The sequence below is a fragment of the Rhinatrema bivittatum genome, chromosome 4, assembly GCF_901001135.1.
Source record: "Rhinatrema bivittatum chromosome 4, aRhiBiv1.1, whole genome shotgun sequence".
Lineage (NCBI taxonomy): Eukaryota > Metazoa > Chordata > Amphibia > Gymnophiona > Rhinatrematidae > Rhinatrema > Rhinatrema bivittatum.
The window spans coordinates 432,212,910-432,227,594 of NC_042618.1; the positions used below are offsets into that span (position 1 = coordinate 432,212,910).

The 14,685-nt window shown below is 49.0% G+C and overlaps 1 protein-coding gene across 12 annotated transcripts in view; it reads right to left on the reverse strand.

The window, feature by feature from the left end:
* TRNT1 (tRNA nucleotidyl transferase 1) overlaps positions 1-14,685 on the reverse strand; it is a 67,785-nt gene that overhangs the window by 7,049 nt on the left and 46,051 nt on the right. For all 12 annotated transcript variants that reach the window (XM_029601487.1, XM_029601483.1, XM_029601480.1 and 9 more), the window contains 5 exons: positions 9,411-9,604; positions 9,025-9,163; positions 4,780-4,906; positions 3,438-3,631; positions 2,585-2,838 (listed from right to left, as the gene is read on the reverse strand). In XM_029601487.1, the coding sequence (XP_029457347.1) occupies positions 2,585-2,838; positions 3,438-3,631; positions 4,780-4,906; positions 9,025-9,163; positions 9,411-9,604 (908 nt within the window). The remainder of the gene's footprint in view (positions 1-2,584; positions 2,839-3,437; positions 3,632-4,779; positions 4,907-9,024; positions 9,164-9,410; positions 9,605-14,685) is intronic.

Consider the following 14,685-nt stretch of genomic DNA (forward strand, 5'->3'; position numbering starts at 1 on the left):
TGCTGTCTACCAGAACCCTTGTTCTGCCCCAAAGACAGTGAAGAACCCTTATTGAGACGAAAACCACCGCACCTCCCGAAACCTAGAGCGAGGTGGAAAAAAATCCTGGCTGTCATCTTATCCTCCAGCAGCTTATTCCCTTTAGACTCCTCCAAAATCTTCATCAATTGTTCAGGAAGGACCTGAAACAACAATTTTCCTTCCCTTAAAGGGAAGAATACAGAGCTGAGACTTGGACCACATATTAGCTGACCAATTCCGCAACCATAGCAGACATCAAACTGAGACTACCATGACCATATTCCTGGCCAAAGACCAGCTCAAACCATAAAGCGCCTCAGCCTCATATACAATCCTGGCCTCCATTCGAGTTGCCTGGTTATTAACACCAGCCTCTGCTGAAGACGTTGCCTGAGACTTCTGGATCCAGCGTAAACAGGCCCTCTACATCAGACTTCCACAGACCGCCACTCGCAGGCTCAGTGCTGAGACTTCAAACATCCTCTCCCAATGAATCTCTAGCTTACGATCCTGCATGTCCTTTAACACTGCCAAACCCGCAACCAGAATGGTCATCTTGTTAGTGATCGCTGAGACCAAAGCATGCACCTTCAGCAATACCAGCAGCAGCAGGATATCCTCTGTGAAGGGATACAACTTTGCGACAGCTCTAGCCACCTTGGGGCTCGCCTCCGGGAAGTCCCATTCCTAGTTCACCAACTTCTTGATCCTCTTAGGGAGAGGAAAGGCTTTCGGTAGGCCTCGGAGTCCAACCAAGATCGGATCCACCCCTTCATTGTCTGACTCTTCCTGGACCACCTTAATACCCAGTTCCTTCTGACCATGGGAAATAAGAGGCCTCAACTCCTTACGGAACAGATGAACCACCCGCTGGTCATCTCCCTCTGTTTTCGTCCAGAATCAGCCATGTCCTTATCCCCATCCTGACTGACATCCGCTGTGAGATCTGCTGGGTCATCCTGATCCACCCTCTGACCAACCCCCAAGACCATCTTCTGGGTCATCCAGGTTTGAATCATCTGAGCCACCAGACCGCTCAAGATGGTCCAGGCCCAGCCGGCAAAGGAGGTCCCTTGACCCCCTGGCCAAGGAGCCCCTCAGCCTCTTTTTGCAGCAGGATGAGATGGCTGACAGAAATGCCCTTTTATAGCCAGTGTTTTGCCTGGTTAAAAAGGCCTTATGCATAAGCAAGACAAATTCTGAGGAAACCTCCACGTCATCCTCTCCCCTGTCCGACCCACAGCACACATCTCCTCCCATCCCTGGGCTCCCGGGAGTCCATCACCTTCTGAGCTGTAGCCCTTCTCTTGGCTGACATTCTGTTTAGACTCCCAATATTGATCCTGACAGGGCCTTGGGAACCTGTGGCTCTACAACCAGCTTCATTCCCCCCCCCAAAGGGCCCCTCCCCTCAAGAAACGAATCGTGGCATAGCACTGCTACCTTCAGCTGTCCCTGAGACAGGCTGCCAGCCCAAGCTTTCCCTCGTTGGGAAACTGCTGTCAGTGTCATCTTGTCTCCATGTGGCCGGGCCTGCTACAGAAGGATTGAAGCTACGTGATCGCAGCACACGGGAGAGGATGGGAACACGGCCCAACGCAGCCTCGGACTCCCTGAGCAGACCGAATCTGCGAACAGAGGAGCTACACTGCCCCCTTACCCCCAGCCTGGGCCTGCCCCAATGATCAAACCAGAAACAGCCCGAGTGGTTGCTGCTGAAAGAAAAATGTAAAATTTTTTTATTTTTTTTTTTTTAATTAAAGAAACAGCAGCCACAGCAAAGGAAGAAATTCAAGCAAAAAAAGGAATACTTCCCTGCTGCTGCCAACACCTCTGGGAAGGAGCCTTCAGGGGATAAGAGGGAACCAGGACCCCTGGCTGTCAAGACCCCTGGATCGGCTGCGGGCTAAAGCTGATCAGGGATTACCAACCCCCGCTCGCCCAGCTCAACCTGAGGGATGGCCCACGAAGGAACCTAACACCTCAGGGAGCGTCTTCTAACTTCTCTTCTTCTGGCCCTTCTTTCTTTCTTTCTTTCTTTTTTCTTAATTGAAGGTTTGCACCTCTACCATCTGCTGGAGACAGAGAAATACTGAGGGACTGCAGGTGGCACTCTCAGTTATGTATAGGTGCCTCAAAGCATTTAGTTCTCTGTCTCCATCTGTTGGTAGGGATGCAAAACCCACTCTTCTGGACTGATCTGGGGTACGAACAGAAAGTCAGATTCATTGAAGCTCACATTCCCATTAATGCATCTGAAGACTTCAGAGGAAGTGCCTTGCATTTGTATTAGTATTCATTTAGAAAACTGCATCAAACAGGGAAGAACCTGCGCTGCAGAAGGATACAGATATCTATAACTAGAATTTGTATGTGCATACTGCAGCATTTACAAGAAAGAAAGCATGGCATTTTAATCACTTGGTAGTCACTGGCTAAACATTTGCACAGAAAGGAAAATAATTTGCTAAAGACCATAGCCTCTCTGTGCTTTAGCTGATTGTTCCTCCTGCAATAAAACATGTCTGCTGCAGCTAGTATGAAGGACGGGAAAACCACTTACATCAGTCATGAAATCTTGGTATGGTTTCAAAGGTTTGGAGCTAGCAGTGGCTGGGGTTAGATCTCGCCGATGCCTCAACAGGAAGAGGCCAAGGTTCTTCTCCTCTTTAGATATCTTTAATCTAAGATCCAGCTTCGTGACCTCATCCTGCAGCCTCAGTAGTGATGCCAAAACAGTCATGGGCTTCGGAGACAGGTTCTGCACATTCTTACACACCTTGTCCAACTCCTGTAAATTTCCATCCACTGGTAATCCTATGTATCAGCACGGAGAGCAATGAACATCATGAGATGCAAACATTAGAGGATGGAGAGCAGACCCACAAGAATCTCAGAACTGAAGCAAGCACACACGGCTGACAGCATAGGGAGCAAACACATACACAGGTGATTTATAGCATGGAAAGTAAATTTATGCACAAATATAGTAACATAATAATGAAGGCAGAAAAAGACTAGATGGCCTATCCAGTCTGCCCAGCAAGCTTCTCATGGTAGGAACTGCCACTCCATGAAGGATATCCCTATGTTTCTCTCAAGGGTAGTAACTGCTGCTCTGTGCAATTACCCCAGGCCTTAATATAAGGGTAGCAATATTTACAATCAAAACCAAACAACTGTCAAACCCATAAGAAATTACTACTAGCAACATTTTTACTGCGTGAGGAGTATTCTTGATAATTCAGACAATGCTGCTTGATGTCCTTTGTTTTGAGACTTATATTATAGCATGAAGAATTCACAGGTGTTCTAACACAGAGGACACTATATAGGTTTGTTAGGAGACCAGAACACATACACACACAGTAAAACCACAAAGAACAGACACAGTGATTCAATACTAGAGGGCTTACCAATATATGTTGCCACGCCAAGTTGGTACATGAGATGCACCAAGTGACTGGTGTGCTCACCAGTCAAAATCTTTTTCAGCTCCATCCAAATCCTCTCTCCTGAGATTCCAGCCAAACCTTGGGCATTGTGCCTAATGGCATCTAATGTTGCAGGATCATGGTTGCTGGGACGCTCTGATATTCTCCCATAGAACCTACAAAACCAGGGCAGGAAGATAAATGAAGTCACAAAAGGTGGAGGGTGATCAGATGAAACTTATCATGGTGGTGGTGGTGGGGAGTGGGAATTAGTGGCTGGCCCAGAGCAATGACGGATTTAGGATTTTGCCGCTCCTAGGCACTAATGGTGCTGTCGCCCCTCTCCCTCCCCTGGACAAGGGACAATGAGCAAAAGGTCTAAGGCACAGCTTTCTTTACTCTGCTTTGCCATGCTCACCTCCTTCCCTCATGTCTCTGAATTACAGGGAAGGGAGGCTGGATTAGGGAGCAGTGGAGAAATTACTTATCTGATAATTTCGTTTTCCTTAGTTTAGATAGATGGACTCAGGACCAGTGGGTTTATGCTCCCCTGCCAGCAGATGGAGACGGAGCAAGCTGATGTCACAATACATATACTCCTGCAGTGACCCCAGCCTACCAGTATTCTCTTCAAAAGCAACTGAGGACAGACTAGCAAAAAACTTGATTAAAAACCATAACTGTACTCAACCAACAAGAAAACACTGAACTCACGTAAGATTCTAGGTACCCCAAATCTAGGGACTGGACAGCACACGCAGCATGTGCTTCCCTGCTGTATCTGCACACTCGACGGGCAGGGAGATAGGTACATCCAACCCTGTCCATCACTGCCTGGTTGTCCCCTCTTGTCTTGAACGAGGCTGACGGCCAACCCGATTGATGCTAGCCCAGTCCTGCTGCCTTCCCCAGAACCGTGGCACTCTAGGGTCACCTAGGACTTCCATCAGCCCCGCTGGTGGTTCAGCATCAGTGCTTAGTGGATTCAATTCACAGCTCATTCCATTTGCAGGATGGGATGGAGATGGGGCAGGAGCTGGGAATGCTGTGGAGGCAGTGTCCACAGCCCCAGGGGGAATCACAGTCATCATGCAACAGTGATCCCTGGAGCGTGGCCTTCTCCAAGGACCCTCACTGCAATGACCAGTCTGAAGTGAGTAGGGAGGGAACATAAAACATGGGGAAAATTCCTGGATAGTTGCCCTAGTTGCAATGGAGGGGAAAGCCCAATGAAATTGCAGGAAACTGCTAAACTCCTCCCCCCCACTCCAAGAATAAAAACAAGGATCTTAAAATATCTCAGACAATAATGTGCTGCCTGCACCTGAAGTAGCGCAGAATGCGCAGATAGTCCTCTTGTATTCGGTGTGCTGCATCTCCAACAAAACAAATGCGTTTCTTTTTCAAGTCTTCATAACCATCAAAGTAATCATAAAGCGTACCGTCCAAACCTGTGGAGGAAAAGAGCATAGTACATCAGACCGGGGCTAGAATGAGGGAGCCCATCTGGTACCAGAAGAGATGATCTCAGTGTAGCAAAATAGTGAAAAAAAAGACCGTGGCTAGAACCAGAAAGATGCTAAGGTGTATAGGGAAAGGCATAACCAGCAGAAAAAAAAAAAAAGAGAGGCAATAATGCCTCTGGTGAAGCTTCGTGTGCAGAATTGTGTCCAATCCTGGAAGCCTCTGACCAAAATGGCAAACAGAGAAGTGGCAGTACAGAAAAAGGGCAACCACACTGGTACAGAGTCTGCTCCATAAACCCTTTGAAACTTAAGAATTAAATATGTATCCCAGAGGAGAGACAAGATAGAAAGGACATGACAGAGACATTCAAGGACCTCAAATGTCCAACTAATTCATAAGAAACAAAGCTTTCTCAGTGGAAAGAAAGTACTAGATCACAGTATGAGACTCCAAGGGGCAAGACTGAGGAACAGGATTAGAAAATATCTCTTCACAGAAAGGAAGAGTCTTCCAGTGGAGGAAAGGAGACCAAAATGAAAAGAAGTTAAGAAAAACCTGAGAGGGGCACAGATGATCTTATACACGAGGATGTCATGGTAAAGCCTGAGATTGGGCAGGCACTAAGATACTGCATCAAGAATAGGCAGACTAGACAGGCTTTATCTGTAATCAGTTTCTATTCTTCTATGTTACCGGAGGAACAACGAGGGAAGAATGAAGGAGCATGGCTGCTACTGTGGGGTCGAAGAATGAAGGAGCACGGCTGCTACTGCGGGGTCGCAGCGAGGGAAGAATGAAGGTCAGGAGTACGGCTACTACTGCGGGATTGCAGCGAGGAAAGAATGAAGGAGCACGGCTGCTACTGCGGGGACGCAGCGAGGGAAGAACGAAGGAGCACGGCTGCTACTGCGGGGACGCAGCGAGGGAAGAACGAAGGAGCACGGCTGCTACTGCGGGGTCGCAGCGAGGAAAGAATGAAGGAGCACGGCTGTTAATGCGGGGTCACAGCGAGGGAAGAATGAAGGAGCACGGCTGCTACTGCGGGGTCGCAGCGAGGAAAGAATGAAGGAGCACGGCTGTTAATGCGGGGTCACAGCGAGGGAAGAATGAAGGAGCACGGCTGTTAATGCGGGGTCACAGCGAGGGAAGAATGAAGGAGCACGGCTGCTACTGCGGGGTCGCAGCGAGGAAAGAATGAAGGAGCACGGCTGCTACTGTGGGGACGCAGCGAGGAAAGAATGAAGGAGCACGGCTGCTACTGTGGGGTCGCAGCGAGGAAAGAATGAAGGAGCACGGCTGCTACTGCGGGGACGCAGCGAGGAAAGAATGAAGGAGCACGGCTGCTACTGCGGGATTGCAGCGAGGGAAGAACGAAGGAGCACGGCTGCTACTGCGGGGATGCAGCGAGGGAAGAACGAAGGAGCACGGCTGCTACTGCGGGGTCGCAGCGAGGAAAGAATGAAGGAGCACGGCTGCTACTGCGGGGTCGCAGCGAGGAAAGAATGAAGGAGCACGGCTGTTAATGCGGGGACACAGCGAGGGAAGAATGAAGGAGCACGGCTGCTACTGCGGGATCGCAGCGAGGGAAGAATGAAGGAGCACGGCTGTTAATGCGGGGTCACAGCGAGGGAAGAATGAAGGAGCACGGCTGTTAATGCGGGGTCGCAGCGAGGAAAGAATGAAGGAGCACGGCTGCTACTGCGGGGACGCAGCGAGGAAAGAATGAAGGAGCACGGCTGCTACTGCGGGGTCGCAGCGAGGAAAGAATGAAGGAGCACGGCTGCTACTGCGGGGATGCAGCGAGGGAAGAACGAAGGAGCACGGCTGCTACTGCGGGGACGCAGCGAGGAAAGAACGAAGGAGCACGGCTGCTACTGCGGGGTCGCAGCGAGGAAAGAATGAAGGAGCACGGCTGTTAATGCGGGATCGCAGCGAGGGAAGAATGAAGGAGCACGGCTGCTACTGCGGGGACGCAGCGAGGAAAGAATGAAGGAGCACGGCTGCTACTGCGGGATTGCAGCGAGGGAAGAATGAAGGAGCACGGCTGCTACTGCGGGGTCGCAGCGAGGAAAGAATGAAGGAGCATGGCTGCTACTGCGGGATCGCAGCGAGGGAAGAATGAAGGAGCACGGCTGTTAATGCGGGGACACAGCGAGGGAAGAATGAAGGAGCACGGCTGTTAATGCGGGGACACAGCGAGGGAAGAATGAAGGAGCACGGCTGCTACTGCGGGATCGCAGCGAGGGAAGAATGAAGGAGCACGGCTGTTAATGCGGGGTCACAGCGAGGGAAGAATGAAGGAGCACGGCTGTTAATGCGGGGACACAGCGAGGGAGGAATGAAGGCGCACGGCTGTTACTGCGGGGACACAGTGAGGGAAGAATGAAGGAGCACGGCTGCTACTGCGGGATCGCAGCGAGGGAAGAATGAAGGAGCACGGCTGTTACTGCGGGGACACAGTGAGGGAAGAATGAAGGAGCACGGCTGCTCTGCGGGGACGCAGCAGAAGAATGAAAGAGCACAGCAGCTTCTGCGGGGATGCAGCAAGGGAAGTATGAAGGATCATATCTGCTACTGCGAGGATGCAGCAAGAAGAATGAAGAAGCATGGCTGCTACTGCGGGGGCACAGCAAGAAGAATGAAGGAGCACGGCTGTTACTGCGGGGACACAGTGAGGGAAGAATGAAGGAGCACGGCTGCTTCTGTGGGGACACAGCAGGAGAAGAATGAAGGAGCACGGCTGTTACTGCGGGGACACAGTGAGGGAAGAATGAAGGAGCACGGCTGCTTCTGTGGGGACGCAGCAGGAGAAGAATGAAGGAGCACAGCTGCTACTGCGGGGTCGAAGAATGAAGGAGCACGGCTGCTACTGCGGGAATGCAGCAGGAGAAGAATGAAAGAGCACAGCTGCTTCTGCGGGGATGCAGCAAGGGAAGAATGAAGGAGCACGGCTGCTTCTGCGGGGATGCAGCAAGGGAAGAATGAAGAAGCATGGCTGCTACTGTGGGGGCACAGTGAGAAGAATGAAAGAATGGCTGCTATTGCAGGGACGCAAGAGAAGAATGAAGGAGCACGGCTGCTTCTGTGGGGACACAGCAGGAGAAGAATGAAGGAGCACAGCTGCTACTGCAGGGTCAAAGAATGTAGGAGCACGGCTGCTACTGCCGGAATGCAGCAGGAGAAGAATGAAAGAGCACAGCTGCTTCTGCGGGGACGCAGCAGGAGAAGAATGAAAGAGCACAACTGCTTCTGCGGGGATGCAGCAAGGGAAGTATGAAGGATCATGTCTGCTACTGCGAGGATGCAGCAAGAAGAATGAAGAAGCATGGCTGCTACTGCGGGGGCACAGCGAGAAGAATGAAAGAGAATGGTTGCTTCTGCAGGGATGCAGCGAGGGAAGAATGAAGGAGCACGGCTGCTACTGCAGGGACACAGCAAGGTAAAAATGAAGGAGCACGGCTGCTACTGTGGGGACGCAGCGAGGGAAGTATGAAGGATCATGTCTGCTACTGCGGGGATGCAGCAAGAAGAATGAAGAAGCATGGCTGCTACTGCGGGGGCACAGCGAGGAAAGAATGAAGGAGCACGGCTGCTATTGCAGGGACGCAAGAGAAGAATGAAGGAGCATGGTTGCTTCTGCAGGGAACGCAGCAAGGGAAGAATAAAGGAGCACGGCTGCTACTGCGGGGACACAGCCAGGGAAGTGTGAAGGGTCACAGCTGCTACTGTACGGAAAGTGCATAAGAGCATTATACTTTTACAATTTTTTTCCTTTGATTAATGAAAAGAGAAATAAGATTGAAATTATTATTATTATAGCCCTTTTGAAAACAATAGCTGCAAATAAAGGGCCATAATACCTCAGCCTGGAAAACCCCTTCCTTCCCCTATTATTAACCACAGTGAATGAGGGCAGAGCATTGCTGGAGTGAGAAGAGGAGGGATTTATGCAGAAGCACTGGAGAGTGTGAGATGGCTGATACTCTGTGGTTCAATCCCAGCTCCTAGCTGTCAAGTGGCCTACAATAACTTGGCCAAGGTGTCTTAGGATAAAATGCCTTTCCTGCCACAGATAAGAGCCGCGCATTTTCCAGTCGGTTACCGAGGAACATGGAGTTGATTGTGAGGTCTCGGCGCTCAGCATCCTTTTGCCAGTCGGTGGTGAATAAGACCTCAGCATGCCGCCCATCTGTACTCACATCAATACGCAGGGTTGTCACCTCAAAATTTTCTTCATGAATCTGCAAATCACAAACCCAAAAGAGCACAAAGAATTTACTCATTATACATAGAGAGCAGAAAACTAAGAACATGCCAGAAACCAGTAAAGTCAAAAGAGATGCTACAAGAAACTGACAAGTTTAACTCAGACTGCACCCTTGCAAGAATTTTAGGAACACTGGCTCCACCCTCTCCTATGCAGAGCCGGGCCATCAGCTCTGCCCTGTCCCCCTACATTGCTGGGGTACCTGTTGGCTCCGCCCTTACTCTGGCTGTGATGGTTCCATGTTTCTCCCCTTTGTTATTTATCATTCTGATGCCGGCTTTCTGGAACATTTCTTTCATTTGATCTGGTGTTGCTGTGGTGGCAAAGTCTACATCTTGAGGCTTCTTTCCCATCAATAAGTCACGTACTGCGCCTCCTGCTATTCGCAGTTCCTGGTTCTCCTTCATGAACAGGTCTAGGAAAAGGCCAGAGCGGACAGAGGAGAAGATAAGGATAAAGTCCACAAAAACTAATGTAATTAAAAGAAAAACCAACAAAGTGTTTGGGAAGTGATGGCACTTTTCTTGGGAAAACATATTTAAATATACAAACTTTTGGGACTACTAAAATACTCGTCTATCTGAGGAAGGAGCTTAGTGATCCTGAAACTTTGCATCCTTAACCTCTGTCAATCTTATAAAAGTAATTTAACACCTGAAGCCAGGGTTCAAATCCCATTGCCACTCCTACTGACCTTGGTCAAGTCACTTCATTCTCCATTGCCTCTGGTACAAACTTAGAGAATCATTTACTAAGCTGCGATATGGGTATAATACACGAAAAACAGTGTTTATCGTACGTAAAATGTTGTTTTACGTGTGATATTTGCAATATTGCATATTTTTGTCAAAATGCCATAGGAAAATTGGTTCTCACCTGCTAATTTTCGTTCCTGTAGTACCACGCATTAGCCCAGACTGCTGTGTTATGCCTCCCTTCCGGCAGATGGAGACAGAGAAAAACTTGAAGGACACCCCTGTAAGTAGGATGCGCCACCTGCAGCCCCTTCAGTATAAACAATATCAAAGCAGAATTAAAGTGGTAACTGGAATCCAAAACTTTAAATGGTTAAACCAAATTTAGGAGACTCAACTATGTACAAAATGTGAAATCTTCATCCTGCTTTAATATGACAGGAAAAAACAGATAATCTGTCGAGCGGAATAAAAAAACTGGGCGGGCGTCTGGGCTGATCTGTGGTACTACAGGAATGAAAATTAGCAGGTAAGAACCAATTTTCCTTTCCCTGTACATACCTGGATCAGCCTAGACTGCTGGGATGTACCCAAGCCGCCTTACATGGGGTGGGACCCAGAAAACCCCGCTTGAAGCACACTGCTGTCAAAACTCTCAAAGTTGGAAGCCCGAACATCCAAACGGTAATGCTGAGCAAAGGTATGTAAAGATTTCCAGGTTGCCGCCCTACAGATCTCCTGAGGGGAAATCAACTGACTTTCTGCCCAGGACGCCGCTTGAGAACGGAGCGAATGAGCCTTAAGACCTCTGGAACTGCTCGCCCATGACATATGTATGTTGAAGCAATAGCATCCTTCAACCACCGGGCAACAGTAGCCTTGGAAGCTTTTTGCCCTTTCCTGGGACTGCTCCACAGGACAAAAAGGTGATCCGACAGGCGAACATCATTAGTGACCTCCAAGTAACGCATCAGTGCCCGACTGACATCCAAACGCTTCAATTCACGAGCATGTGGAGAATTCTGATCCAACTCCGGGAATGCAGGCAACTCAACCGACTGGTTCACGTGAAAAGCCGATACAACCTTAGGCAGAAAGGACGGCACAGTTCTAAGAGAAACGCCAAAATCGGAACACCTAAGAAAAGGTTCATGACAAGATAGGGCCTGAATTTCCAAAATTCTACGAGCCGAGCAGATAGCTACCAAAAACACTGTTATGAGCGTAAGGTCCTTCAGAGTGATGCACCTGAGCGGTTCAAAAAGGAGGTTCACACAACGTCCTAAGGACCAAATTCAAACACCAGGATGGACAAACAGCTCGACGTGGTGGATGCAAATGCTTAGCACCCTGAAGGAAACGAACCACATCCGGATGAGCCGCTATGGATGCACCGTCCACCTTTCCATGTAAACATCCTAATGCCGCCACTTGAACCCAGAGAGAACTGAAAGCTAGCCCTTTTGCCAAACCCTCTTGCAAGAAAGCTAGAATGTGGACTATCGAGGCCTGCCTAGGGGAAACATTTGACCTACTACACCAAGAGTCAAAGTCCTTCCAGACTCGGACATACGTAAGAGAGGTGGAAGTTTTGCGAGCCCGTAAAAGAGTGGAAATCACCGAATCCAGATACCCCTTCTTTCTCAACTGCCGCCTCTCATAAGCCGAGCCGCTAGACAAAAGTGATCCACCTGGTCGAAAAATACTGGACCCTGCTGCAGAAGATTCGGAAGATGACCCAGACGTGTCGGCCTGTCCACTGCAAGGTTGAGGAGATCCACGAACCACGCCCTTCGTGGCCATTCTGGAGCCACCAGCACCACCGCTCCCGGATGGGCTTCTATCCTTCTCAAGACCTTGCCTACCAGAGACCAAGGAGGGAATACGTAGAGGAGAATGTCACGAGGCTATGGGAGGACAAGAGCGTCCACCCCTTCTGCGCCGTGCTCTCATCTGCAACTGAAGAAGCGCGGTGCCTTGGTATTCCCTCGAGTCGGTAGTAGAGAGATATCAATGCGAACGCCTCATCAGACAGCTCCCATTCTCCATTGTCTACCCTAGCAATATGTGAAGCCAGTATCCTAAGCAGATGGGTTTCTACCCAGGCCATGAGTTTGTCCACCTCCGCCGCTACGGGGCAGCTCTTTGTGCCTCCCTGCCGGTTGATATATGCTACCGTCGTTGAGTTGTCGGAGAGCACTCTCACCTACAGACGATGAACCAGAGGCAAGAACCTCTGCAGGGCCAAGTGGACTGCCCTGGTCTCGAGACGACTGATGGACCATTGCACTTCCTGCTGCGTCCATTGGCCTTGGCCTGCCTGAGATTGGCAAACTGCCCCCCAGCCGGAAAGACTGGCATCCGTCGTCACAATAGGCCACGAGGGACCTCCAGATCCATCCCCCGGAACAAGTGTTCGTGGGTCAGCCACCAAGCTAGGCTGGACCTGGCTGGTTCCTGGAGGGGTAAGGGAACTTGAAAGGCTTCCGATTTGGGGTCCCAACGTGAGAGCAAAGCCCTTTGCAACGGCCTCATATAAGCGAAAACCCACGGGACCAACTCCAGAGTAGACCCCATAGAACCAAGAACCTGTAAATAGTCCCACGCCCTGGGAACTGGCAGGGACAAGAGATGTCAAACTTGCGACATGAGTTTGTCTATCCGATCATCGACTCTTGCCCCCCATAAATCCAGGACCTGGGCGGGGGACAACTGGCTCTTGTCCGCAATGATTATCCAACCCAGAGCGCGAAATGTCTGCACCACCCTGGCGACCGCCGCCTCACATAGTTCCTTTGACTTCGCTCGAATGAGCCAGTCATCCAAGTAGGGATGGACCAGGATCTGCTGGCGACGGAGAGCTGCCGCCACGACCACCATCACCTTGGTAAATGTGCGCGTTCCGATTCTATTTTTTTATTTTTTTTAATTTGCGTTGGCCTCACCAGAGCACAACTCGCGGTTGTCTCTGGGCCGGGGCGGAGGGACCGGCCCACCGGTAAAACCCCCCCCAGTCACTCACCGGCTGCTGCTCCTGGTACCCTGGAGTGAAGAGCAAAGCACACGGCAAGCCTACCACTGGAGGATAGCTAATGTAACCCCAATATTTAAAAAGGGCTCCAGGGGCGATCCAGGAAATTACAGACCAGTTAGCCTGACTTCAGTGCCAGGAAAAATAGTGGAAAGTGTTCTAAACATCAAAATCACAGAACATATAGAAAGACATGGTTTAATGGAACAAAGTCAGCATGGCTTTACCCAAGGCAAGTCTTGCCTCACAAATCTGCTTCACTTTTTTGAAGGAGTTAATAAACATGTGGATAAAAGTGAACCGGTAGATGTAGTGTACTTGGATTTTCAGAAGGCGTTTGACAAAGTTCCTCATGAGAGGCTTCTAGGAAAAGTAAAAAGTCATGGGATAGGTGGCGATGTCCTTTTGTGGATTGCAAACTGCTAAAAAACAGGAAACAGAGAGTAGAATTAAATGGACAATTTTCTCAGTGGAAGGGAGTGGGCAGTGGAGTGCCTCAGGGATCTGTATTGGGACCCTTACTTTTCAATATATTTAGAAATGATCTGGAAAAAAATACGACGAATGAGATAATCAAATTTGCAGATGATACAAAATTGTTCAGAGTAGTTAAATCACAAGCAGATTGTGATAAATTGCAGGAAGACCTTGTGAGACTGGAAAATTGGGCATCAAAATGGCAGATGAAATTTAATGCGGATAAGTGCAAGGTGATGCATATAGGGAAAAATAACCCATGCTATAGTTACACAACGTTAGGTTCCATATTAGGTGTGCTACAACCCAAGAAAGAGATCTAGGCGTCATAGTGGATAACACATTGAAATCGTCACTTCAGTGTGCTGCGGCAGTCAAAAAAGCAAACAGAATGTTGGGAATTATTAGAAAGGGAATGGTGAATAAAACGGAAATTGTTATAATGCCTCTGTATCACTCCATGGTGAGACCGCACCTTGAATACTGTGTACAATTCTGGTCGCCGCATCTCAAAAAAGATATAATTGCGATGGAGAAGGTACAGAGAAGGGCTACCAAAATGATAAGGGGAATGGAACAGCTCCCCTATGAGGAAAGACTAAAGAGGTTAGGACTTTTCAGCTTGGAGAAGAGACTGCTGAGGGGGGATATAATAGAGGTGTTTAAAATCATGAGAGCTCTAGAACGGGTAGATGTGAATCGGTTATTTACTCTTTCGGATAATAGAAAGACTAGGGGGCACTCCATGAAGTTAGTGTGTGGCACATTTAAAACTAATCAGAGAAAGTTCTTTTTTACTCAATGCACAATTAAACTCTGGAATTTGTTGCCAGAGGATGTGGTTAGTGCAGTTAGTATAACTGTGTTTAAAAAAGGATTGGATAAGTTCTTGGAGGAGAAGTCCATTAACGGCTATTAATTAAGTTGACTTAGAAAATAGCCACTGCAAATACTAGCAACGGTAACATGGAATAGACTTAGTTTTTGGGTACTTGCAAGGTTCTTATGGCCTGGATTGGCCACTGTTGGAAACAGGATGCTGGGCTTGATGGACCCTTGGTCTGACCCAGTATGGCATGTTCTTATGAGAAATGACTCTGTTCCTCGGGAGGCCTGGCTCTTTTTTTTTTTTTTTTTGAAACTTTGTTTCAGCCAAACAAATTTAAAGGACTCCTGTCACTGCAACTCACTTTTTCTTTGTTTTTCTTGTTTAGAATCAATTAGCCAGGACTGCAGGTTCTGCTACCTTCATCTGCTGGAGACAGAGAAATACTGAAGGGGGCTGCAGGAGGC